Source organism: Rhinolophus hipposideros (assembly GCF_964194185.1).
Source record: "Rhinolophus hipposideros genome assembly, chromosome: 6".
In the NCBI taxonomy this organism is placed as follows: Eukaryota; Metazoa; Chordata; class Mammalia; order Chiroptera; family Rhinolophidae; genus Rhinolophus; species Rhinolophus hipposideros.
The window spans coordinates 66884067-66911904 of NC_138052.1; the positions used below are offsets into that span (position 1 = coordinate 66884067).

General features: G+C 34.7%; 1 protein-coding gene across 1 annotated transcript in view; it reads right to left on the reverse strand.

Annotated features, from left to right (window-relative positions):
• DNAH7 (dynein axonemal heavy chain 7) overlaps window positions 1-27838 on the reverse strand; it is a 208981-nt gene that overhangs the window by 79898 nt on the left and 101245 nt on the right. Inside the window, 14 exon segments of the mRNA XM_081050696.1 lie at window positions 899-1079; window positions 2497-2843; window positions 5183-5513; window positions 9421-9650; window positions 11684-12556; window positions 13068-13287; window positions 14527-14653; window positions 15645-15813; window positions 17098-17253; window positions 19278-19475; window positions 21299-21523; window positions 22868-22999; window positions 25614-25790; window positions 26162-26344. Coding sequence (XP_080906822.1) covers window positions 899-1079; window positions 2497-2843; window positions 5183-5513; window positions 9421-9650; window positions 11684-12556; window positions 13068-13287; window positions 14527-14653; window positions 15645-15813; window positions 17098-17253; window positions 19278-19475; window positions 21299-21523; window positions 22868-22999; window positions 25614-25790; window positions 26162-26344 — 3549 coding nt within the window.

Consider the following 27838-nt stretch of genomic DNA (forward strand, 5'->3'; position numbering starts at 1 on the left):
CTTAATGCTTAGAAATTGGGTTGACCATGGACAAAGTGCTCAGTTTCTCTGTGCTTCAATTTCTACAAAATGGTACAAAAAGATTACCTCCCTCAGAAGACTGTTGTGAAAATAAATGAGATAATAATACTGCTCTCAGAATAACAGTGTCTCACACATAATAAGCATCCAATAAATAGTGACTGTTATAAAATAGTTTGACTATTTTTCTGGAACATAATTAGACTTTAGCAGCTAATTTTTGCAAACAATATCACTACATAAGTTAGAGTACTATTTTTAATCTTAAAAACATTTTCAGTGGACTCAGCAAGGTTCTGGGTATTGAATTCTAATCTCAGCGTAGCCATTAACTCTTTTTTTTTTTTTTACATTTATTTACTTTTCCTTTTTAGAAAATTATTTTTTTTCAGTTACGGTTGATAGCTAATATTATTTTACATTAATTTCAGGTGTGCCATTAACTCTTATATAACCTAAGTCAATTAACATTTTGCTGCTCCATTTCCTTACCTATAACATAAAGAATGATTTAAACAATCTAGCTCAATATTCTAGTAATGTTAAGGTAAAGATGGTTGGCAATTTTTTTTTCTTTTGAGGGAAAAATGGCCAGACGATAAATATTTTAGACTCTGTGGGCCAAGAGGTAAAATCAAAGACATTATGTAGGTGCTTATATAACCATTTAATACGTTATCATTTAAAAATCTGAAAACCATTACCAGCTAGTGGGCCATAAAAAAAGGCAATGGTGGATTTGGCCTGTGGGCCATAGTTTGCCAACCTCTCTCTGAGTAGGAAGAAAAGAGAATTGCTGTGTTGTGTGCTAGTGTGAACATCAATCATATTTACAATAATTAAGGATTTGCCTATATTTGTCTGTATTATCCCATACCTGGTTTTCCAAGTCAGCCTTCTTTTGTTTATTTAGTTCGAGTGTTTCCTGAAGCTTGGCCAGCTTGTCCTGAACTTCTTTCAGAGCTGCCTGCTTTTTTCTTAGACCATCCATGGCAATTTTAAGCTCCCCTTCAGCTGCAGCCAGTTTTATCTTTTTGGGAGCTACTATTTTTGCCACTCTGTGAAAGGTAAAATTGGAAAATTAAATATACATTTAATATCCTAATGCACTTTCTATCACTAAATTTGCTTTTCTAATAGCCTACTACAACACAAAAGACATCTTTATGTACAACCTATACTGAGTTCTATATTCTCTATTTCATCTAAGAATCAGTCAAACCTGATCCCAGCATAAGAAACGACTATTAAAATAGATGCCAAATATGCATAATATTTTCAAATAAGTGATTGTTTCTTTTACCCAAAATAAAATATTTGATTATTGCCATTGTGAATTTTGGTGATTTTGCAAAAAGAGAATAGCATATTCATGTAAAATATTACTGTGTTCGTGGAAACTACCCTAGTTCATTCAGGTTTACTTCTAATGAGAAGATGAAGTGTTTTATCTATGTCATTTTATTTCTGTTTTAAATTTCAGAATATACTCTAAATTAAAACCCAGTTAACTGATAAATTTGTACGATGGTAATGAAAGGGACAATGTAGGGGAAAAGATGGATCTAAATTATCTTCTATCTGGAAAATGGAGTCAGTAACGTTATCTTTCTAAACAAATGATAAAACATTAAATTAAAATTCATCTTTAACGTAGTATATAATGGTCCAAAAATATAGAGCATGTAACATATATGCACAATGAATCAAATGGTGTATGAATTTGAAAGACACCCTGTAATACTTCCTTTCTGAAGAAATAACCACTAATTTTTACTCTGTGTACCTGCTATAAATGGTTCTCATACAATCATAAAAAAAAAGCTCCGTGTCTCATGAAGCATATATATTATACCAGTGGTTTTCCAAATGTGGCTCAAGGCATGCCCCTTCCTTCCTTTCATGGAGTCCATGAGGTCCTCCCTTGCCTACCTAAATACGTGTGAGGCTGTATTTTCTTCAGATACTTCATCAAAACAATATATTATAACAGATTGAATAAAGAAGCAGATTTGAGAGTCCAGGCATCATCGATTTAAGTACATATTAAAGAGATTTACTACAATATAAAACACCATCACTCTTTCCATAAATTTTTTAAAAATGTGGATTTTTAAAAATTGAAATAAGTTATTTAAATTAACATGTAACACTTTCATTGCTAGTTTAAAATTAATTACAAACTATTTTTAATTTTTCTATTTCTATTTCTAATATGGTAGATAAACATGTTTTGGAGTCTTCAGTTATTTTTAAGAATGTAAAGGGCTCCTGAGTCCAAAAAGTTTAAGTACCGCTGTATTACAATTTCATTGGTATACTCTTGCATCCAGTAAATATGTAAACACAGAGCAGGTATTAGACATGATTTTCTGAGGTGACTCTCACCTATGGAGCTAGTAAGTTTTATATTGTCTAACTGACCAAACTTGAAAGTAAAACACATCAGTTTGTTTTCTTGTTGTCAATACTTACTTATCATATGAATCCATTGCAATGACCCATTTGCACAGACCTTCAGCAGCTGTGGAAGCATTTCTAATCTTTTCTGGAACAAAATCTGGATTTGGAATATAATTTTTTCTTATGATGTTCATATAAGCTGGAGGAATATTGTCTTTATCATATTCATGAAGTGACTGTAGAAATCGAATATCACCAAGAAGTCTCTTTGCTGGACCCCAGAAATCCTCTATTTTTTTTCCTGTACCTGTCGGGTCAGGGATTTTGTCAGCTTTGATGCCTTTCAAGATGCATATGGCTTCCATAACAAGCTTGACGCCAGCAGGAGGACTCTTCATGGATTTTACCACTGTAATGTCCTTGAAATAACAACATGCTAATTATTAAAAAAAGAATTGTTTCTTTATGCATTACTTGTATTTGGTTCCTATTTTCAAACTATGCCATAAGAACAGAAACTCACTGTTCATTGGGTAGAAATGGTAAATGACAGAATTGTGTCAAGAAGCACTGAGAAGTTTGTTCCCTCAAAATGTTAAAAACAAAAAATTATAATGGGAAAATACCCTAGGTGAGATTATTATAACATGAAGTCTACTTCAAAAAAAACATGTAAAAGAGAGATTTGGTTGTCACTAAGTAAGAGTTTTGTAGCTTCTTAGAAACTATAAAAGATGCAAACATTAGAAAACTACCGAGAAATTGTACGTATGAAGGTCTCCTATACTCCTGTTATATAATTAACTACTGTAAACATTTTTATTTGTATTCTATGTCTTTTTCTATGTATATGTATATGCTACAAATCAGTGTATATGCCATATTTTAATCAATGGAATCACAATACACATAACATACATGCTGTTTTAAAACCTGTTCTATCTCAATAACAATATACAGTGATCGTCCTTTCATGCAAGTAAATATTTCCATCATCATTTTTCATGTCTGCATAGCCTTTTGACATATAGATATGAACCAAAATTCTAATACCATATCTATGCTTTTTTCTGTTTTTGACTATTACAATTGCCATGTTGAAGTAAAGACTTCATGTCCTTTATTTTTAAAGCTTTTGACACATAATGACAAACTATTCTCCAGAATGTGTGAGTGCCTATTTTATTACATACACCCATAGCAACTGGTTGGAGTTCGGATAGGCAAAAGAAATCTTACTTTAACTATTTCTTTAAATACAAGCAAGGTATTTAAATATAGCTAATACATTTTCATATATCTAATGACTATCTGTATTTCTTCTTTTGTGATTCCTTTATATCACTTACCATCTTATCTTACAGCAAATTTTTTCTTACTGATTTGTAAGAGCTTTTACGTATTATGCACATTAATCTTTTGTTTGCCATGTACTTCAAATACTTTACCCAGTGTTTCTAAACTTCTGTCCATAGTGTTCATATCAAACAAAATGTGTTGGTTTTTAGGTACTGAAATTTATATCTTTTAGAAAAACTTTACTAATTATGAAAAAAAGACTATCCAGATAATATATATGACAAACAATACTGAGTACTTTTTTTCTAATTTCTCTCATAGCTAAGAAATACTAGGTTCTAGTCCATTCTAAGGTTATAAACGTGACCTACATTTTCTACTATTTTATACTAATATGTTTATATTTAAATGTCAATCACCTGAAATCTATTTTGGAGTAAGGTATGAAGAAAGGATCTAACAGTCTCTCCCTTACCTTCCCCTAAAGTTTAGCCAAGATTCTATTCTACCACACTATTTATTTTTTAAAATTATCTCTATCTTCCTTAATTGAAATGTTCCCCTTTCACACCTTAATTTTTAATACCACATTTCATCAAATCTAAGACACATTATTATAAAATATAATGTTGTAAGTCATATTATTACTTTATTTATCACCAAAAAACAAAACAAAACAAAACATGGACAAACACTGACACTGACAAACATTGACTCATTGAAATTGTCCCTCTATATCCATCGGTCTGCATCTGCAGATTCAACCAACTGCAGATTGAATATATTTAGTAAAAAAATGTTATGTTGTTGCTGATATGTATACTTTGCAGTTAGGCCTACAATGGGTACCTCTGTACTGTACATAAACAGACTTTTTTTTGGTCATTATTCCCTAAACAATACAGTATTAACTATTTACATAGCATTTACATTGTATTAGGTATTATAAGTAATCTAGAAATGACAAAATATACAGGAAGACGTACATAGCTTGTATGAAAATACTATACTATTTTATATAAGGGACTTGAGAGTCATAGATTTTCGTATTCTGGAACCAATCCCCCGAAGATACCAAGGAACACTGTACTTTATCACATCTACTGTAAGGAGTATCTTAATTACAAAAGGGCCTAAATGTGAAAAAGGTGCACCTCAGAATCAAAAAAATATACTAGGGTCTTATGCCCCTGTCAATTATTGTAGGGCAGTTGTTGAAATAACAGTTGTTTTATGGTGGGTTATAACATTTGGGAGCTTTATTCTTTTTCCAAATTGTCTTAGTCCTGCACATTCATTTCCTTTTTTCAGGTGAACTGGGAATTCTTTTGCCAATTTGAAAACTATTTTAATTGCATTAAATGCGAAGACTAATTGGGGAGACAGAAGAGATTGTAGCACACAATGGTAAGTACTTTCTTGAGCTCTCATGACAGTAGGTGTGTGGCTGTGCTCTTACCTGTGCAGTGAGAGTATCAAGGGCAGAGAGTGCTGACTCCAATATCGGCAAGGCCCCTGCCAAGTCAGCGTCACATTCGTCTTTAATGGCTTTAGAAGCCATAGCTTGTTCATTTGCTATTGTCTCATCAGCTTTCACTATTTTTTCAGTTTTGGCAACTTCTATGGATTCCCTTTCAATGATTACCATCATTTCATCAACCTCTTTGCTAGCAACTTTTAATTGAGGATGGAGAGCCTCCAACTCAATTTGCATTGAGGCTACTTGAGATGCAGCAGAATCCAGTTTATCCAAACCCACTTCGTACCTTCTTTTCATTTTCATTACTTCACTGAAAGCAAATAGATAAAACAAGGTTAGTGGTCAGGCTCTGTAGCCTACTTCAAGGAAAAATAGTAAGCGTTCTTGAGCTTTACGAGCTTTTTCAAGGCGTAGCTAAAGGAGTGATCTGAAAGATTGCCACACATATTAACAACTTGTTAAAAAATATGAACTCTAGAAAATTGGATTGCTGGCAGTTAAAAGGAGATAGTATGTCTTGCTCATTTTTTGTATCTCTAGTACCTAGCACAATATCAATGCACATATTAGAAATTCAAAAAACAAACATACTAGGTATAAGGCAAGGAGCCTCCTATATCAAAATTAGCGATGTGATTCTAAAATTAGTCAACTTGGGAAGTTTATACAACAATAAACTTCAACAATATTATTGTTCCTTAAAATCTGCTTATAGTCATTTCTTTCAAATAGAATTCAGTGCCCAAAACATTTGTTACGGATATTGCCAAAGGTGGCATACCATTTTAAGATGTATTCAGTATCTTGAAATAGGATTTTTGTTTTATTAAGGCATTTAAAAGTGATGAATAGGATAGAAAATAAAGTTCAATACATTCTTTTGGGTGCTAAAAAAAAACCCCATTTAAAAGTGAAGGCACACCACATTTTTGTCACGTGTTGATTCCCTCTGATTTACCAAAATATTTGACAGTGATGGGAACTGAGGAGACTGAATGCATGATACCCTATCACAGAGCGTGGTTTCAGTTGAAACCTGGTGGAGGAAGCACAGGAAAAATCTCACTCTTGCCAGCATGAAGCAGTTTCAACATTTTGGTTCATCCCATGTGGCACTTGGCTAGCTAAACCACTGATTCCCTGGCAGATGACCTAACTCGCTTCTAGGTTACAGTACAACCTGGCTATAAAGAAATCTGAAGGCTTTAGCTATGAAGGGAAGAGTAACGACAGGGTGGAAATTCTAGTGGAGGTAAAGGAAAATTAAAAACAATAAGGAAAATTAGAAAATTAAATAAGAATGTATACCTAAAAGCCTAGAACACTCTTACTTTCAGCCTTTCTATAAGTTTGTATCTCATTTTTATAATCTTTCTTCCGATTAGAACGAACTTAAAATCGTGAGCATACAATCAAACAGAGCCATAAGTGACATCCAAAATTTAATCACAATCTCTTAAGAGTTTTTGACCCCACTGGATGGGAAAATATGGAGAAAACAAAAAGAAAGCAAGCTTTCATTCAGTTAAAGATCATAGGACCAACATGGAAAGACAACTATCTTGGGAGCTAAAGAAACAATAAAATTCAGCCAAGTCATGTAACAGTAGCCTTGGGTGGGAGTTGCAAATTGCACTAGGTAGATGGAAAAAATACTGATGGTATAATTCCATCTTGAGGGTGTGAACCATTGTGAATGGGAAAGTTATGACACCCCAGCTGTGGAAGGCATTGCAATGATCACCATAAATATAGATGATAACTCTCCTGCTTGAATCCAGGTAGCATCCTGGCCACTATAGGGGAAAGCGGCTTTAAAATGCCTGAGATCATGAGTTAGCCACATAAAGATTTAGAATTAACAAGAAATATATGGAAAAATCAAACTCAGCATTTTTGTGTAAAGAATATTTTTTGTGTCAAGATATCTGTGAAATTTGGTCTTAAATTTTTTTTAATATTTAAAAGAATTTGGTCTGTTAGTTTAACAGATCAGCCTTACAGTTTCAATATAAATCATGGAATATTATTCAACCACAAGAAAGGAGGATATCCTGTCATTTGCAACAACATAGATTGGACCTTGAGTGTATAATGCTAAGTGAAATAAGTCTGACAGAGAAAGATAAGTACTGTGTGATATTACTTATATGTGGAATCTTAAAAACTCAAACCTATAAAAAAAAAACAGAGTATAAGGGTGGTTACCAGGGGATTGGGTGGGAGGGATAAGAGACATATTTCAATATATAAATGTGTCAAAGTAACAAGCTGTACACCTTAAACTTACACAATGTCACGTCATATTTATTCAATAAAAAGTATCTCAATGTAAATTGTGTAATTGAGCAATATTTAGAATTGTGTTTTTAAGTAAAAATCTCATTAAGTTTATAGATAATATTAAAACACTTAAAAGAACTTAAGGCTCACTATATGTATAAGTTTAACTTCTATACTTATAAATCATTTAAGTACTTAGGAAAGTTTGATTTGTTCAATCTGATCTTAAAAGGGAAATAAAAGTAATATAAAAATTTTGTTTAAATAAGTTTTGGAGTGTGACCAAAAGTTAGTTGAAGATACCCTTAAAGGTGATCACTAATATTTCTAAACTTCTAACTTTCTAGCTTAATTTAAGGTTTTTACATTTTTAATATACATATTATTAATTTTTAGAACCAAAGAAACTTTTTTTGTTGTTTTCTGTTTTGTTTTGTTTTTGTTCTTTTTGCCAGAACTTCCAAGTTTTATTTTTAAATTTTGTAAAATTAGTTTCATGTGTACAAAACACTGTAATAGTTAGACATTTATCATTTATACTCTGTGTCTTGTGGAAGCAGAGCCGTCCACCTGGTGCTCTGAGTGACCCTGGCACTGCAGTTCTAGATGAGTGGGGCTATGGTGTATGGATGGCAGTTTCTACAAAGTCAGTGCAGTTTCTGCTCTTGCCTGCACAGAATGCACTCTGAGAGCATCACAGCCAGCCATTGGGAGGTAGGCTTATTCCCTGTGCCCAGGTCTCTTGAATCTTAGGGCATGTCTTCCGTTGGAGGGTGTGGAGGGATTTCTGAGCTGCTGAAAGCCCAGAGCTGCATCTGCAGCCTGCTGCTGACCTCTGCATGTGTCTCTATAGCTGTAACTGTCCCGTGCTGCAGCCCAGAAAAGTTGGGGGCTGGAAAGGGAGGTATCTTCCGTCTCCCAGCCCAGTAGTATCACACTCTTCCCAGCCTCTTCCCTAGGTCACAGCTGTAAAGCAGCTTTTTCTAGGTCATCAGCACTACAGCTCCTCTCCAATATGACATTACTCTCAGTTCAGGGAACAGCTTGAGAGTCTGGTATGGAGTTTGCCTTTTGTCTTTTTGGTCTGACTTGGGACCCAGCTGGATGTCTCAGGTGAGGTTACTGCCTCAAAGGCTAGATATGCTGCTCTCTCAGCAGGAGAAATCAGCTGTGGGATGCAGAGAAAGAGCCCACGTCCTGGCTCTTGTGATCTCTGTTCTGTATCTTGAGGCACCCACGTCCAGCAGCCGGAGATGCAGTCTACCTTTCTGCACCGTTTCCTTCCTGCTTCCCCTGCTCGCCTGGTTTGCCCACCTTCAAGTAATCCTTGTACGAGTCTCTTAGCTGTTCTGTGTGATGAGCAGAAGTCCTTTGATGGGTTATAGATGTTCAATTTGTGGTGAGTTCCGGAGGAGAACTCAAAGAGACTACCTCGCTGCCACCATTCCTATGACATCCGGACCACCAAAGAAACTTTGGAAAAAATGTTTCACCCTCAATGACATGAAAAAGCTCACATTCTATAGTACATTGGTTTATTGATGTTTATATTGATCTTTTCAAATGAGTTTTATTTGAAGAGAGAAAGTTGACTAGGTATATTGAATGGATGTCTCTGGTTTTCAGTTTTTTAGTACCTAAAGAGTTTATTTATTATCTAATTCCTTATCAAAGAAAAACTACTCTCTAGTGGTGCTTACTCAATATCGTTGTCAAAATATCTTGCAGCCTTACCACAGCTCTGAGTAACACACCTTCATTCCTTCAAGAAATATGATTATGCATTTATAATGTGTTAGGCAATGCATCTATACATATGTACTCATATATATATATATGAAATAGACCTCTATTACATCATTATGTCATTTTTGTACACACAAATATTTTTAAACCTCTGTAGCTTACTTAAAAATATAAAATTTCAGTTTTACCTTCTCTTCTTTTCCAACAACAGTTTGAAGGTGGAGATTAATTCAAGATAAGAGGTGGGAGTCACATAATTGTATCTCTGAAGTTCAACATAGAAGGATGTTGATAAATCTATAGTAGAAGTGTGGAAGCTTTTACACATGTCGATACAGCCATCTCGTGTTTCCTCTGACATTTCAATGTCTTCCAGAAAGCGCGAGGCAACTGCCTGTAGTGCATCTTCAGGCCATGACTAAATTTAATATAAATGTTTTAGCACTTGATCAAAGTTACTAACATGAGTCTGTTACTACTATAGTCCTTTATAATTCATGGATGTTGGAAATGGAGGGGAAAGCATGAGGGATGGGTTGGGAGAGACAATTTCATGAGAGATTTCCCCCGAGTACTTGCATGCTTAGGGCAGGGAACCAGTAGCTAGTGCATATCACTCTATGGTTTGTTCACAGGTTAGGGAAATTGTTCATGAATATTGAAGGAACTAAAAGAAGAGGAAAGGAACTAAACTTATGGAATGTCTCTTTCTGTGTGCAGTCTACTGTAATTATCTCATTTAATTCTCCCAATAATTATCTGAGGTCAATGTTATTATCCTTTCCTCTAAACTCAAGAATCACATGAACTCTCCTTGATTTCTTTTACAGGCATCTCAAATCCAACAATTCCAAAACGTGGTTCCTAGCTCCCCCCAAATAGCTGCAGTCTTCCCCAACTTAGTAAACATCACCATCCACCCAGTTGCTCAAGCCAAACTGTAGGAATCATCTTTGATCCCGGTCTTCTTCCTCAACCCTACATCTGTTGTGTAAGCAAGTTCTACAGGCATCATCCCCAAAATAGCTTCCAAATCTTTCCCCTACTTTCTATATCTACAACAAACATCCCAGTTCAACTCTCTGTTATCATCTGCCTGTAATATTTCAATAGTGTCCTTACTGGTCTCCCTGCTTGTGTGCTCTACACAGCTGCCAGAGTGATCTTTTCAAAATATAAATTAGCTCATGTCACATTCCCCAACTTTCAGTCCTTTGAAAATCTCCCAGAAAACTTAAAATAAAATCCACAACCAACTGGTAAATCCTTACCTGCTTGGGCCCTTACCACCTTTCTGACCTCAACTCTACTACCTCCCCCTCCGTTAGTTACTCTGGTCTTGTCACCCTGATTTTCTCTCACCCACTCATTCCTTCTATATGGCCTCTTGCCTTCACTAGCTTATTCTCTCTGCCCAGGTCCTCTCAGCACTGGCACTTTTTTGTCTTTCATGTTTCCTCTTAAAGGTCACCTATTTAGAAAGCCTTTTATTCCCTACAGCCTACCCTGTGTGATGGAATTATTTTTTGCCAATTTGTCTGTCTGTAGAAAGTAAGCTCAAGGAGAACAGAAGCCTTGTCTATTTCATTTTCCTCTTTATCTCTAGCATTTAGAATAATGCCGCCTACAAAGCAAGGGTTCAATACATATATTCTGCATGAAATAATTAATCTTAGCAGGAAATAGAGGAACAGAGGGGTTAGGCAAATGCCCCAAGGTCAAAATGCTTATGTGTTAGACCTCACTCACAGGATGTCTGCCACAGCCCAAAATTTCCTACTCCACACCCTTGTTTGCTCTGTGCTTCCCGATAGTGAAGTTTACTACAAAAAGTGTCACTCTGGCTTGCTTTCTTTTGATTTCTTGCTGGGTTTGGATCATGGAAAAGGATTAGAGGGTGGAAAAAGAGAGAAGTAAGGGTATTTATACCCTCTCTTCTTGCTAACAGGAGCTGAGTTCTAGGTTTTAGATTCCTATTCCTGTCAGGTAGTCCTACTTCCACAGCACCAAGCTTGAGTAGCCCTCTTTCCTCCCTATACACTTTTATATCCAGCTGTAGTAATAACTTCTTGCTATGCTCCGCCACTGCTTAATCACTCTACCCTTCTCAGTTCCCCTAACCTGGCCTACACCTCCATGAGCAGTCTTTTCACTCATCTTTCCTCAGTGAAACCTTCCAGTGTGCTCTCTCTTTCCTGTCAGAACCCCGACTGATGCACAAATTTATCCTAAAACTTTCAGCATGTTGAAGTTAATGACTGTATACACTGGTAATAAAATGTTTTTCTATTATGACAATTACTTGAATTGTAATTTCATGAAATACACTATTACTGACCAGAAAATTCTGCTAACACTACACTGGGGGCAGGGGGAGTCTATAAAATAAGTCATGATGATAATGGAGATTCAATATTTCTAAAAGTCTATCTAAAATTAACATGGCAATACCTGAAACCAGTCAATGGTACAGCAGTTAACAAGAGCAGGGAATTTTCTAAGACGAATCCGAAATGCATCTCCAATGGGACTCATGGCGAGAACAACATGCAGTTGGTTGCGGCAGCGATCGATAAACATGTTGAAAAGAGCTATAGGGCTTCCATCTGTTTGCTTGGTTTTATCCCGTTGGCGATCTAACTGACGCATCTTATCACAGATCTCCTGCTTTTCGTCTAATGCAAAGAGATTTGGAACCTCCCCGGCATTTAGCAAATTGTTGACATCTTCTAGAAATGACTCCTTTTTAATCTGAGTATCTGTAAACAGGAACACACCATTCAATTCACCTTCAGCACATTTCCTTAAGATTGCTTTTAAATCTTCACGCCACTCAGTGGTACCATAGCCCTTGGAGATTTCAACCTGGAAAACTGAATAATCAGCCATATGGGCAGCTAATCGAGTAACAGACTGCCTTCCACTCCCTCCAACACCAACCAGAAGAGCATGGCTGCGAGGCTGCTTCAGGATCCTGGAAATTCTGCTGATGTGTTCTATGGCAAATCGGAATAAGACAAGGTTCATGGTTTTTTTGCTCATATTGTTATATTCCTCAAGGTGAGCTTCTACTATCACCCGAAGATTATCCACATCTGCAACTTCTCTGTAGTTGGTGTCCTCCCTCTTGAGATCATGGAAGTCACAAAACATTAAGCTGCGTAGGTCATCTTCTTCTACCACTCCATCATTATTAAAATCCAAACTTTGAAAAAGTTCATGAAAATTTTCATCCATATAATTTATCAGAATTTCTTGAATATGGTTGATAAGCCAACTTCTGTCTGCATTATCCAGAAGGCGATCATAATATACTCTAAGGACCTGAATGATAATTAAAAAGCAGCATTAGGAACTGATTCTTTTCTTTTCTTTTTTTTTTTAACTTTTGTTTCCTTGCTAATCTCAAGTAATATAAAAAAATACTCTCAGGAAATTTTTATGGGTTTTATTAAAAGCATATCCAAACAATCAGGACTAACTCATAATCATGTTTAAATATTCATTTTGATCATATATATTTGAAATAATACACAGTTGCATTCTGTTAACAATAAATAAAGGTAATTTGGTGGGACTGAAGCAGACTGTGGAGATGCAGAGAGTATTAAAGATTAGAGAAGGTGGGTGACTACTTTTCCTGGTCACTCAGATGTAGATAGATCTGGGCACTGGTATTTAGGGTTTCCAACTGCTTTGAAGTGATCTTTCCTTTTTAACAGCCAGATAATATTTTGAAAATTATTGGTAAACAAGTATATTATTTTTCTGAAAGCACATTTTCTAGAAAAAGAGGAATGTCTTAGATGGATAAATAAATAACACAGAAATTTACCTCATGAACCCAAAGTCGTTTAATCACTTCTTTGGTTTCTGCTGTTTCTGGTCTTGACAAACAAACACCCTGAATAACACGGGAGAAATCACGGAGGTTGAACAAGTAATGAGATTTAGCTGGAGTAGGCAAGAGGTTCTTCATTGCTTCTTTGTATAAATTCATTGTGCCATTTACAATTTGTGTGGTCAAATCTAAAAAATCGTCTGGAAATTTATAACTTAAAATATTTTTAAATAGAAAGAAAAAAAAATTAGCAAATATAGAATTATATTTAGCATGACTAGCATAAAATATTTAGTATGACTAGCATAACATTTTTATTCCGATTAAATAGATTTAGTTTACAGAATTACCATTTCTTGTTATAATAATATAATTTTTACTTCTTTTAAAGTTACTTCCCATTTATTAATTTATTTTATGTTCAAAGGAACTCCATGAATAAGCAGAACCAATTTAATGGATTTTAAACTACTTAAGTGAACAGGATAGTCAACCAAGGAACACAGATTATATAACTCAAAACCAGCATCCATTAGACAAATGAGTCCTAATCTTTTGCACTTTCACATAGACAGAATGCCTGAAGAGTACTGGTAAAATGGGTATTTTCAGAGAAAGGGAAGGAAAAAAATAAAAATATAGAAAAAATAAGGAAAAGGAAAAAAAAGAAAAAGGAGAGTTAAAAAGAAAGTTAAATAAATAGTGAGCCAGGTTTAAAAAATGTGTGTGTGGGGGGGTGGTATTGCAAAGGGCATGATTAAAGTAGAAAGAACATGGGGAAAGAATATCCATTCGGAAAAATTGTCTATCTTTAACCTCTGCCGTGACCTGGCCAGCTGTCCACCTCCATCACGACTGGACAGGGCATGGAATGACAATTGCCTGAGAATGGACATTAGGTAGCCGAGACTTGCACTGCTTAGGTCCACTTGGCTTCCTGACCTCCACAGATCTTATGGAGAAGCACTGAGTGTCCAAAGCTAGGGAGTAACATTTCCCAGGGTACAGGCTCCAAGGCTAGGAACTTGTACACTCAAACTTGTACATGGACATCCTTGAGGAACCCAAGAATTCTATTAGAGGGTATCAAAGTCACAGGATAAACCTGGCATATCTTTCCAGCATTAATTGCACCATGTGCTGAAAATTCAAAATATTGATAATTCTAACATGAATATATTATATAGTAGAACACAAAATTTGTATGGATTTTTAGGCTAAAATCAAGACTTGAGACAAAAAAAGGAAAAAGAAAAAGATACTCTGACTCCTTTGTGTTATGCTCCCATACCTACGTATGGGAGCAGCAGAGGGGAGCAATGTTACCTGTTATCTTTTTCCTTGTCTAGGGATGCTTTCATGAAAAATTTTGAGAAGTACTACTTATATTGATATGTTTTCAAAAGATTTTATTTTCCTTAATGTAAAATTAAACACACCTTAACTTACTTACCAGATTTTTAAATGCCAGGTTAAGATTCTAGAGAAGATTGTGAACATGGATTTATCACTAAACTCATTGATTGTTATAATATTGAAATGTCGCATGTATCGAGGAGTTACCGGATTTCGACCACCACCTGTATATTAAAAAGAATAACTCTTAACAATGTCACTACTTTATACTAGAGTATTTTCTCTAATATTTTACAGTATAAAATTATTTGAAAGGTGGACAAATTCACGACAGATTGAGAAGTTAAAAATAATCAGTTGTTTGGATAACCCTGACCTCAAAAATGTTTTCCCCTCAAACTCAAGGTTTTGTTTTTCTAGTTGAATTATCTAAATAAGTTCAACTACTGTATTTTGCCATGTATAATATGTGCTTTTTTGCCCAAATTTGTGAGGGGAAAAATAAGGATGAACATTATATATGGGTAGTACTAGTTCTTTATCTATATAAATGTTTTAATTGTTTTATTGATGTTTATGTGTTAAAATTGTAACTCTAGAAATCAATAATGATATCTGTATGCAAAATAATACCCTGGAAAATGATAATCGGTTTTGTTGAACTTATGCTGAACTTGTAATGATGAAAAGTTCTTGGTCTTCCATGATGTATAAATAAAATTGATTACTGGGACATAAAATTTTTTGTACCTTGTATCTATTCTTGTGTTTTGCAATTATTTGTTACATAAAATTTATTGTACCATAATATGTTAAAAGATAAATACTAAAATTCCTTTATAATACAAAAAACACAAGATCTCTGAAACAGCGATGTTTTACACAGTTGAAACTTTAAGGAATCAAATGGAAATGAGCTGTCCAGGGGGATTTGAGATCTCAGAATGGAGGCACAGAAAATGGGAAGCGAAGTCCCAGAAGTTGGGAGAAAAGGGATTTGGAAGAGATGGTAGAAAAATGGTCCCAACCAATGCAACCCACTTTACAGTGTTGGCTGCTGTGGTACACTCCCTTAGGTCACAATGTATACACATAGAAAATACAGACACAAAACACTGTAACTCAAATTGTTCAATTGGGTTTCTCTTTCTCCAACTATCTCTTTAGATACAGCCAGAGTGAGTTTCAATCTTAATAATCACTCGGAAAATGTACCTGGAGGTCCCATAGCACACATGATTTGAATGTCCACTAGTTTAATCACAGAACAATCTTTTAGGTCATACCAATTCCAGTGATCTAACCACTGTCTCAGTAACTCAATGGGAGGTTGAGCCCCATATACCTCCCGAGCTGGCATATTGACATCATCTACAAAGACAACCTGAGAATGACAAGAGGAGAGGTATTAGAAAATATTAACATGTTAACATAGAGTCTTATTGTGTAAACAATCTTGAGGCAAAGAATTGGATCATCGTCTTGTAGACCTATGTGGGAAGTGATGTTTTCTTTTCAAATCAAGAATAATATTCCTGCAGAATGTAAAGAAGAGAATAAGTGAATGAACTAATCAGAAACAGTTTTGGAGACAAAGAGGAAAAACTGAGAGTTGTTAGATGGGAGGGGTGGGGATAAGGGGGAAGGTGAGGGGATTAGAAAACAGTCGGTAACCACAAGATGGCCACAGGGTTTCCAACTATATTTTTTTTTATATATATATAAGTAGTTATGGGGATGTTGGGTATAGCATAAAGAATATAATCAATAATATTGTAATAAATATGTATGGTGTCAGAGGGATACTAGATTTGTTGGGATAAAAGATGGGAGAGGGTCTAGGGACAGGGTGAAAAAGGTGAAGGGATTAAGAAGTACAAATTGGTAGTCATGGGGATGAAGGGTATAGCATAAGGAATATAGTCAGTAATATTGTAATAACTATATATGGTATCAGATGGGTACTAGATTTATTGGGGTGATCACTTCGTAAGTTATACAAATGTCTAATCACTGTTATACATCTGAAACTAATATACTATTGTATATCAACTGTAATCGAAAAATAAAACAATTATTTTAAAAAAAAAAGAATAATATTCCTTAGCATCCATGCCTCTAAGGAATAGGGAGACAATTTTATTACTAACCTTTATAGGTTAAGAGTTTAGGACTTACTAATAATCTCATATAATTTGTTTCTCAATATGCCTTGTTTTTTCCTTGTACAACTTCAATACATTAAAATAAATGAGAAAGGTGTGATTTTAAAATGATTATAACCTGAGTGGTGACAGTGAAATTGAGAAGGGTGTTCTTGGTGGAGGAATGCAGGTAAGTCAATTGACAGTTGGGATGTTTATGGGCCTAGAATCAGCAAAGACTATGCTGAGTGAAAATGTTAATGAGAGAATTAGGAAGGTAGATAATTTCCCAGACGAATATTCTACTTTTAACTCAAAGGGCAATGACATGATTTTAGTGTCAAGTTGTCTAATACACATACAGTTTAGGAAAACTTCTTAATCAAAATCTGTGACAAAAAAAAACCCAAAACTACACAAAAAGATGTCAAGCCCCAGTATATCTGTTTTCCTGTTCTGACTGTAGCATTATACTTGAATAGGAGCAATGCTGTACCATGTGTATAGAAACAGAAAGCAATTACCATTCTCTTGCCCAAAGGAGGACCAAAAACTCCCTTTCTTCTTTTGTCCAATTTTGACATAATAATATTCTGAGTTTGAGCTGCTGTAGTTTGTGCTGAGAAGTTAATTATCAGAGGCTTGTAGATTTCTTTATTGAGTTGATTTAAAAGGAAGTTCTATGTAATAGGAAATAATGAAATAAGCCATAGGTGAAATATATTTTGACATTTCAAATAAACACTAAACATCATTGTTGACACACAGGAATTTAATCTTAGAGTGTCTGAATAATGTAAAGAAAGATGGAATCAATGTCCAATGTCTCTCTGTACCCAGGCCCCAGGCTTGTAGCTTCTCTGATTTCCAAAACCACCATGTATACTACACTTTCCTTCTTAACATGAAGTCACTCAGTCATGTAGGGACTCAGAAGTTAAAAAACTTGCTTAAGGTCTCAGGGCTGGGGCAAGAATTCAGCCTGCCATTTGTCTCTCTACAAATCAATGTTCTTTTTAATGTATCTTATTATCTTTCCACTTCAATATCAAGTTATCTGATTGTAACTTAGGAAGCTTAAATAATATAATTGCATTTTCAAAATGGAATTCACTGGAAAGTAAGTGTAATTACAGTGATTCTTAATCAAGATGTTGTGTTCTACAAATCATCTTGTAGAGGAATAATGAGATAGGAAAACATTTACAATATATTAGGTAGAAAAAAGCAGATTACAAAATGAAATGCAAACTATGTTCCCAATTTTGTGAAAAGTATATTTTTCTGCCTGGGTAGTTTATTGCCTGAGATGAATTTGATGGGAGAACAAATAACAAAAGGCTTTATTTTTCTCTAACCACTGCCTTTAACCATGTCAACTCTCTATTCCCTGTCTATTGGTATCTTGGATAAATCCCTTAGTTTTCTGTACACTTTCAGCTATTTTTTAAAAATCCAGGTCAAATCAACATATAGATTTAAAATACTCTGAATGTCTCTCCTCCATGCTCTTGGATTATTCCCTGATACATATAGCATTTAGGTTATAACGAAGGTGTCATTTCAACATGTTATAAAAGAGATTATTTAATAAATGAGGTCAGGACAATTATTTAACTACATACCCAAATATTTCAAAAGGATTAAAGATAAAATATAAAATCAATAAAGAGTGAGAAACAGGTACTCTCACAAATTGGGGGAATGTGAATAGACTGGGAACCTACAATGCAGGAGGGGTCATTGATGGCTCCTTCACTCTCCTTCACCTGCTTCCCCTACCTTTTCCTTCTCTATGGTTGGGTAAGGGGCAGAGCAAAAGGATGAGAGGCAAAAGTCCTACCTCCCTGGCATCACTGTGGTTCTTCCTTGGCTAATGCTGCCCTGCCTGCCATCGTGGCAAGCATCCAAATGCTTGCTCTCTGAGAGAATAGATGTGCAGGTTCTTTAGGGACTCCAAAGGAACGGTGAGGACTGCACAATTCCCTGAAATAAGGGAGCTAATGGGGTTCCTGCACTGCTGTGGGCAGTCATCTCCAATGGAGCCCCAGGAAGAGTCAAGCATTTATCTTCCACATTGTCCAACTAACTGGAGAAACTTACACTTACTTGCCAAGAAAATTTGGGGGGTGGGGAGATTGCTATTTACTATTAGTTCCAGCCACTTTTCTGCCTTCAGAAATCTAAAACTAGAAACAAGAACTGGTCTTTGATCAATATGACCCCCTAAACTCAAGGGAACACAGCTGTGTAAAGCTACTGTGATTTGGGTTTTTATCTGTTACAGCAGCTAGTATTTTCTTAACTAACACAAAATGGGTATGATTCCAGAAATTATTAAGTAAAATTAGTCATTTTTACTACATACTAACCATTCAGATAGTAAATAATTTAGAAAATTAAATATCAAGTGTAATTAACTAAAACACCATTTTCAAGGGATATGAAATTCTTCATCCCGGACAAGCTATTTTTATTAAAAATACCTTAAAAAAGGGAAAATAATTTAGTGATATAAAATGGCATGATATCTTTAATCGATTTTCTAAAATAAATAGGCAATTACACATGAATTCTTTGTGGCTCCAATATCAAAACACTTGAGTATTTAGAAATATTAAATCTACTATTTCAGTTAGTTTTAAAAATAACGTACTCAGGAATATTATGTACATTTTAATATGTAGATCTCTACAATACTTACAATAATGTAAACACTCTTTCCAGTTCCTGTTGGTCCCACAAATATTGAAGGCTTTTGATGTGTGGTTAACAATTCCATTAATGCAGAGTATCGAATTGTGTCCAGAGTTGGTACAATGATTTCATTAAACATCATATCCTTCGGAATTGGAGGAGCATCTGCCAATGTCTTTATCCATGGTTCCCATTTTCCTATCCCCTGTTTATAATAAATAGCCAAATAGTGAATGTTATGTTATAAAATACTTCTAAAGTTCTGTACTCCTATGCCATCATAGAAAAAAATGACAGATCAAGACCAAGAAACCTTAATATTTACACATTTGTTTTTGTCCTTTAAAACATTCACCCTGATTTTTTTTAAGTTATATTTTATGTGAAATTAGGAAATTAGTCTTTAATATGAACAAAAATGAAATTGCAATGTTGTGATATTTTTGATGCCCTAAAATCACTTGATTGTGTCATCTCAAAGATCAGTTATTTTGGCTAAATATTAGATACTTTAACGGCATTGAGAAAAATTGGACTAATTAATGCATTAAATAGCAAAGAAATTTATTCAATAAAAATTAATCAATATAGAAAAATTTATACATAGAACACCAACTGCATATTGCTGGGCTTTTATAATGGTATTTTTAACATCAGCTTATCATTTCAAGTGAGATTTCTTTTTTTTTCTTAACTGTGGTAAAAAACACCTAAAATTTACCTTCAACCATTTTAAAGTGTATAGTTAGTAGTGTTAATTATATTCACATTGTTGAGCAACAGATATCTAAAACAGATAAGATTTCTGAATATGAGATTATTATTATGAATTAACATTATACTATATCTTCACATCCAATTAACTTGTGAATTGAAATTTTAACTTGCTATGACAACATTTATAACGAAAAATTACAAAAATAGCATGTTAACTCTCTTTTTAGAAAAACACCAATGTCTTCTCCATTCTTACAGAATCAAATTCAAGTTTCCTGTCATTCAAAACACATCAGAATTCAGGCCCATCCTTCCTTCTTCTTGTGTTCCACAATCCAGTTTCATTGATGGATCTATTGGTTTCAAATATGCTCCAGGTCCCTGGGCCTTGACATGGCACTCTTTTGGCCTAGAGTATTACATGACTCTCTTCTGAAGAGGTTAGGAACTCACTGAGGGCAGCACTGTGCTTTATTCACTTTTGTGTTTTCTGACACAGTGCTATGCATATAGCAGAGATTTTCTTGAGGAGGTTGAATTCGTATGAAAATTGTATTGCAAAAAAATTTCTAGAACTTTCTAGCACTGATAAAGAAATAATCCCCTTTCCATATTTTTGAGAATCTTTTATAAGTGGATCTTTGCCACCATATAGGGAAGGAAAAATTAAGAACCAGAAAACTGGTAATGGACAGTCATTAGGAGATTGTGTAACCCTGGTAAAAATCATGTAATATCTCTGAGCCCCAATTTCCTGAATGGTAAAATTTGAAAAATAATCTTATCTTTCCTATTTCACTGAGATGTTGGGAAACAAAATGATTGTGAAAAAACTTAATAAATTGAAAAGTGCTCTGAAAATGTAGGGTATTATTTGTAATTTGCAATAAAACAAAATTTGCAAAAATAAAAAGATAGTTTCTAGCAATTGGCAGGTGAAAAAAATCTCTTCTGAGGTGAGCTTGACAATACGTCTCCAGAGCCATTAAAATTTAAAACTTGATAGTGTAATTCCTTTTCTAGGAAATTATCTTAAAGAATCATATCTGTATACAATGACTTGTGTACAGAATATTCACTAAAGCAGAAAACTTTAAGAAACAAGAAAAACATTTGAATGTCTAAGAGTAGGAAATTGTTTGACTAGATCCTGGTCCATCAGGTGGTAGAAAAAAGGGAAGCTTTAGAAAAATAGGTTTATTAAAGAAGCATAAGCAGTGGTAAGTAGGTGGCCACAGAATCATTATGTGCTGTGTGCCTAGTTGTGGATTGCCAAGTTAGCAGTTGCAAACCTTGTTTCAGAAATCTTACCTCAGTGACAAACCGATAATCATAAATTGTTTCTTTTTCAGGAAATCGGACAGTTAGTGCTTTTGAAGACGTTTGTTCAGCACCACTCACTAATTTATACTTATTTTGAGTTAGTTCTGAAATTGGACCTTCCATTAGTTCTCGAAGAATCTTATTAAATTTCAACCGATCATCATCTTTACAAGAAGCACCGATGGACCATATCAGTGAAAACAGGAAAATGCCCTGCATTGAAGAGAAGCAAAGATAGAGTGCTTTAAAGAATAACTTTAATCTATTCTTGAAGCTTAAATTAGATTTGCCAGATTCATGTCTGTGAAAGGAAATGAATAAACTGATAAATAATAGCAGGTTATCTCAAGAGTTTGTAATAATTAGATTTTTTTTTAAAACAAATTGCATGTTTTATAAAATCTTACTACCAGAGAAGATAATACAGTGCAAAGTATAAATTCTAGCCAGAGTGAAACCTTAGAATGATTAGTTTGGAAAAAATCACATCGTATTTTATGTATTTGGTATATTTAAGTAGATAGTATTAATACCATCTACTGTTTTAACGAAAAATATGTTTTAATAAAAAATAATCACCCATAATCTATATCTTTTTAAAATTTAAATTTGGATACAGTGTTTTTTAAAAATAGAACAAATTCATATTCTGTTATTCACCTGTTATAATAATTATTGGAGCACTGAGTGCATAGCTAGAATCACCATCCTGCAAGCTTTCTTCCTACTAGACTCAGGCGCTGGGAACAGGGTCGATGACGGGACCAACCACTAAATGGGAAAACCTGCTTGCTTGTCTTAAAATCAAATCCCCTCTTAATGCCAACGCTAACACACCCCTGACAGTCAGTGCCCACAAAAGGTGTGGTCTCTACTTTGACACTGTTCACCTACCCCTACATTACTCGCAGACGGCTTCTCTCGGGAAACTATTTAAAACTCAATTAAAAATTAATTTATTTCATAAAATACAAGCAATACAAGTAACATATTGACTGCATTAGAAGGTCTACTATTAACAATACATAACTTTTATTAAAGAATATTCAAGACCTGTTGATAATTTTATTTCTATTTTTAATATATGTTTATAGATTATAGATTTTCTTGCTTTCCTCAACCTAAATATACGTTTATACACACACACACATATTTTTAAACATTTATATCTCATGAAAAAGAGAAGAAAATAGAGGGAAAAATCACTGAATTGTTATGATTTGGCAGTTGAAGGCGGGGAGGTGAATCTCATTGTTAAACGGTCATTGACGTTTTGGTAATTGATAATTTCTGAGACTGATCAAACGACCTAAGATTCCAGTAGCAGATCTAAGGAGATCGTTGGGCTCCACCCACACCTCATGATGCAATGGAACTGCCAAGCCAGGCACTTTCCTACCAGAACCTGCTATTTTGGGCCTGACTTTTTCCTCACTGTTCAGCTACCACCCATCGTCGAGCCAATTCCAGGAAGAAAATGAGTTTCATCAACGAGGAAACATGGGGGAAAGCAATACATGTCTTTCTATTGTCAGATTCAAAGGTAATGGGCCTTACCTCAATTAAAGAGTAAGCTTCTCCATCATTTCTCTCTTTTATTTTGACTTCATCAGCAAAGTCATCCATAAAACAGTCTATTAGATTCATTAAGGATCGGACTAAGTTTGTATCTGAAGTGGGAGATAATTCCTAAAAACAAAACAAAACAAAGAGAGAAAAGACTGTAAAACAAATTAATTTAAACAAGGCACTAATCAAAATAGCATCAACTAATATTTATTGAACTCATTTAGTTCTAACAGCCGTAGTATCTATGAAAAGGGGCTAATTATTATAATTCTAGACATAAAAGTGGGAAGACTGAGGCACAGCTTAACTGAAGCAGCTGTAAATATACGTGAAGGTAGTGTGTGCTCTTTAACCACTCTCATACTGAATCTCAAATTTAAAAAATTTACTGTTACATGATTAGTTGATTGCATCAAAGACAAAGATTCCATGTTATACCTATTTATAAACAAAACCACTAAACATTCTTTCAGAAAAGGCAATTAATTTGCTTCTATAAAATGCTTAATATAATAAATAAAACCCATTTAAGACATCTTTATAAGCTATAGCAATACCCGTAGTAAACTCATTCCTATAAAATATATTTTCAAGTCTTGAAGAACCCAAACATTGCTAGAGCACTGTAGACATTGTGCACTTTCTTTGGTCTCACTATGAGAGTTTACCAAATAAATGAAATAACGTGTACAGTTCTTAGAACAAGGCAGCATACAGAAAGTTCTCAATAAACATTTGCTTTCTTTTCTCCATACTATCCTCCAACCTTGGAGAATTGTATTGCTTCATGGCAACAGGTACAAATTAACTCTCTGAGATGGACTTTCTGAAGATGAGAAGCAGCTGACTTCATATTCAGCCACAGTCCCAGGAGAAGCAGGCAGAAATGACAACTGACTTGTAGACTGAGGTTGGGACTACGTGCTACTGATGCAATACTAAACTACAAATAGTTATTACCACACACAAGACAGATACTTACTACTACATAGTAAATACCATGCATTCATAGTTTCTTCAATATATGACAAAATGCATAGTGTATTTTAGAAAGCTTGCACTAAAAATAGGTCTTTTTCTGTTTTGCTATTGAAAGGGTAAGTTTCAGTTATATAGAAAATTCATTTACTTGGAATATCTATATTCTCTGAAAAACAACAACCCTATACCTTATTTTATTATGTCCCTCAGTCAATACATATTTGATTTTGAAATATGATTACTTCATATCTACAACATATTTCAAGGTTGGTTTTTTTTTTGTTTTTTTTTTTGTTTGTTTTTTTGTTTTGTTTTGTTTTTTGTTTTTTTTACAGCCAAGCTTTTTGAAAGAGAAGTCTATACTTACTGTCATGCCAGTATCTCTGCATTCCTCCCCTAAAAGTACCTGGGCCAGCGTTCCCCTATGATCTATATTCTCAGTTGCCAAATCCAGAGGATATGTGCCAATGCTTTCCTGCCTTGACCTTCCCATAATATTGACCTCTTGCTTTTTACAATGATCCTTTCCTCCTTTTTTCCTCCCCAAATTGCTGGTGCACCCTGGATTCCATCCTTTGTTATCTTCTCTTTTCTCTTCTGGATTTTCCCTTTAGGTAATCTCCATGACCGTGGTTTTAAACTTTACTCTCCAGATCTGTACCTGGAGTCAAACTTCTACCTCAAGCTTTTCTGTTTTATTTCCAACAGCAGTAGAAATACCAGCCCTGTGTCTGTCTCTTTGTCCCAGAGCCAAAGTCATCCTAAAAGACCTTTGATCTACATCACCCAAAGCAGAAATTAAGCATATACTCCCAACGATTTCCAGGAGAGGGTTTAAGAGCCTTGCTGGAACTCCATCAAGTCCCTGGGGGCAGATTTCCATTTATGTTCTTGCTTCTCTACCTTTCCCCCTACCCCAACCCCCCAGGGTGTACAGAAAGAAAGAAAAACAGATTTGCCTTCTTTAGGACTTGTTTCAATCCTTCTACCAGAAAATGACTTCCTTCCCTGAATTCCAGGTGTTTTTTTTAATTTTTAAAAATTTTTTTTATGTTAGTTTCAGATGTACAAAACAATGTAATAGACATTTATCATTTATATCCCTCACACAGTGATAACCCCCTTACCCCATCTATTACCCCTCTGACATCGCATATAGCCATTAATTCTAGTTTTTTTAGCTATTGACAGTAATCCCTAAACAATTAGATGCACCATGCTTCATTTAGTAAAGTCCTCATTTAGTATGCCTAAGCAGTAGTATGTGTTCTTCCATTATTATCCACTATCCAGTTTTTCAAATGTCACAAATGAGATTACTTTTAAAAATTGTCCATTTTCTGATTACAAATTAATACATATTTTTTCTATGAACTTTGGAAAATAAAATAATTATAAACATAGAAACTATTTAAAATATAATAGTCCATCAGAAATGAGAGATAACATTTTAGGATATGTCCACCCAGATGTAGTTATTAGGTGGATATTTGAAGGTTTTCTTAGGGAGAGAAAAGATTAGCACCCACACATACATTTTCTCAAACCCAAAGAGACTTAACTTAGACTATTTTTTGGAGTAGTAATTTTATGAACTAGTATCTCTTTAATCATAAAAAAGTTTTTACTCAAACCAGTTAAGAAATTATTTTAATATCTGGTGGTTGACAACAAAAAGACATTAAAATTGATATGCTTGACTAATTTGGATTTTCCATTTATTTTTCAATCTTAAAATTCCCATCCCTCTTACCTTTGTGTGCTTTCTAATAAATTCGACAGAAACAGGGACCATTCTGTCAAATAAGCTTATTATAAATTCCTTCTGAGTAACACTGACCAAAGCAGGTAAGAGATTTAGCCAAGACATCATCAGTGGTCTCCAGCCTAACACATGAGGTTCCATGTAAATCATACCACATCTGGAAACCTGAAAAAACAGTAAGTGTTTACTATCAAGATAATGCTTATAAAAGAAATATGACTTGGTATATCTGTTTCTTACAACCTTCAGAAAACTCTTGGAAAAAAACGTTTAATTTTATATAATTTCATGATCTAAAGTTTTGCAAATGACTTTACCAAATGGTCCTAGACAAAGAGGAAAGAAAATCCCTGACTCTTAAATTTGTCAAGGTATGTCAACAGATAATGTCTGCTCTTGGAGAATCATAGATTGCTGCTAAAATGAATTCTACTCATACTTTTCATTTAAAGTCAAAGTTACTCAGTAATAAAAGCATTTACATTTTAAAGCATTAAAATTTATAATTTAAAAGGATATCAAAACTGAAAACTTACAGTGGCAGGAGATGCAACTTCCAGATCCATTGGTTCAAAAATAAGATTCATTTGTGGTGACATTTGAATGATCTCCCCGCTCATCAGACACAGCTTTTTGTTGTCATCCAGCACAGTATTCATATTTTCAATCCACACAGCATCTACTGGTCCATCAAAAATTAACCATTTCCTATCTGGTGTCTAGTTTAAGCATATGGTGAATACAGGGCAAAAATGTAATAATGATAATGTAAGGAAACAAGTCAGTAATATTTCAAAATTTATAATGTAACTCTCAAAACTAATTTCACCATGAAAATGTAAAGGTACCTTTGAATAAAGGATATAGATAGATATAAATATAGATATAAAGAAACATATACATGCCACAGACAAGACACACTATAACATCTTTTATTAGATTTCATCTTTTCCAATGTTTCTGAACACATATAGTCTAGAATATGTTTTAGAAAGTATTGTAAGTTAAAAACATGATTGATAGGAAAAACAGAATTTTCATGGGATTGTCTGACTCTCTCTATAGGATTGTGCTCATACAGACTCATTACTCTTGTATGCTAAGTCAAAAATTTTTGTTCCTCCACTGAATGAATTCACATACACACAAATACACACCCCTCTTGGGCTGAACTGCCTGCCTCATGGTTGTATAGGACACTAATATGAGTATAACATTCAGAGTCTCACAATGATAAATATAAACATATTTACACATTGTCTGGAATACAGTAAATGCCCAACAAATATCAAGGAGTAGCCAGGTATTACCTGGTAAATACAAAAATGGCTTCTCCTTTCCAGATCCTAATGAATCAGCCTTTTTATGTACAGAGATAATACCTTGGTTCATCTTCAGCAAATGGGAATCAGAGTTCAAGTGTTGAACATTTTGAATCCACCTTAACACATTCAGTCCCTATGGCCAACTGCATTAATCTACAAGACGGGGGGCCTGTCATGGGCTCAGGCTACCACATACGCACACTCAGAGGCCAGCTCTGGCTGTGCTCAGGAAGCAAGGAAGAGCCCATATCTCAGAGATCAACTTCCCCTTCCCCTGCTGGCTTTCCAGTCCTGTCAATCTTTATTTTGGGAAACACTGCCATGTAATCAGAAGATGATGGGCTTTGCAGTCTAAGAACCTCACTTTTAATTTGGATCTGCTCCTTCCCAGCTATGTGACTTTGGATCAACAGCTTAACCTCCCTGAGACTTAGTAGTTATGGGATACAGCTCCCTGGAAAATGTAATGTAAGCTACGTAACTGAATATAAAATGGGAGATCTCTCATGATTATTTCGGTATAAATGACGCAACAGCATACACTATCTAGAGACTCCACATGTTAATACCAGCAGCCACTGCATATTCACTGTGGCAAGAGAAGACCTGTGAAGTTATAGCAACAGTCCCAGACCTCTGCCTGCCTCACCTGTGCCTTAGGATTACTTGTATCCTTGAAATCACTGGTAAAGCCTGATACTGGGGCAAGATGTCTGCCCCATGAGAGTCTATCCTTATGTTTACTCATTGTCGAAGGTCCTTCAACGTATAAGAGCAGAGCTGAGATTTGATGTATTTCTATTATCACATTGACTCATGAGTCAGATTAGCTGAGTCCTCAAGTAGGTAAAGAGCACTAAATTTAGGATGTATGACAATCAGAAAAAA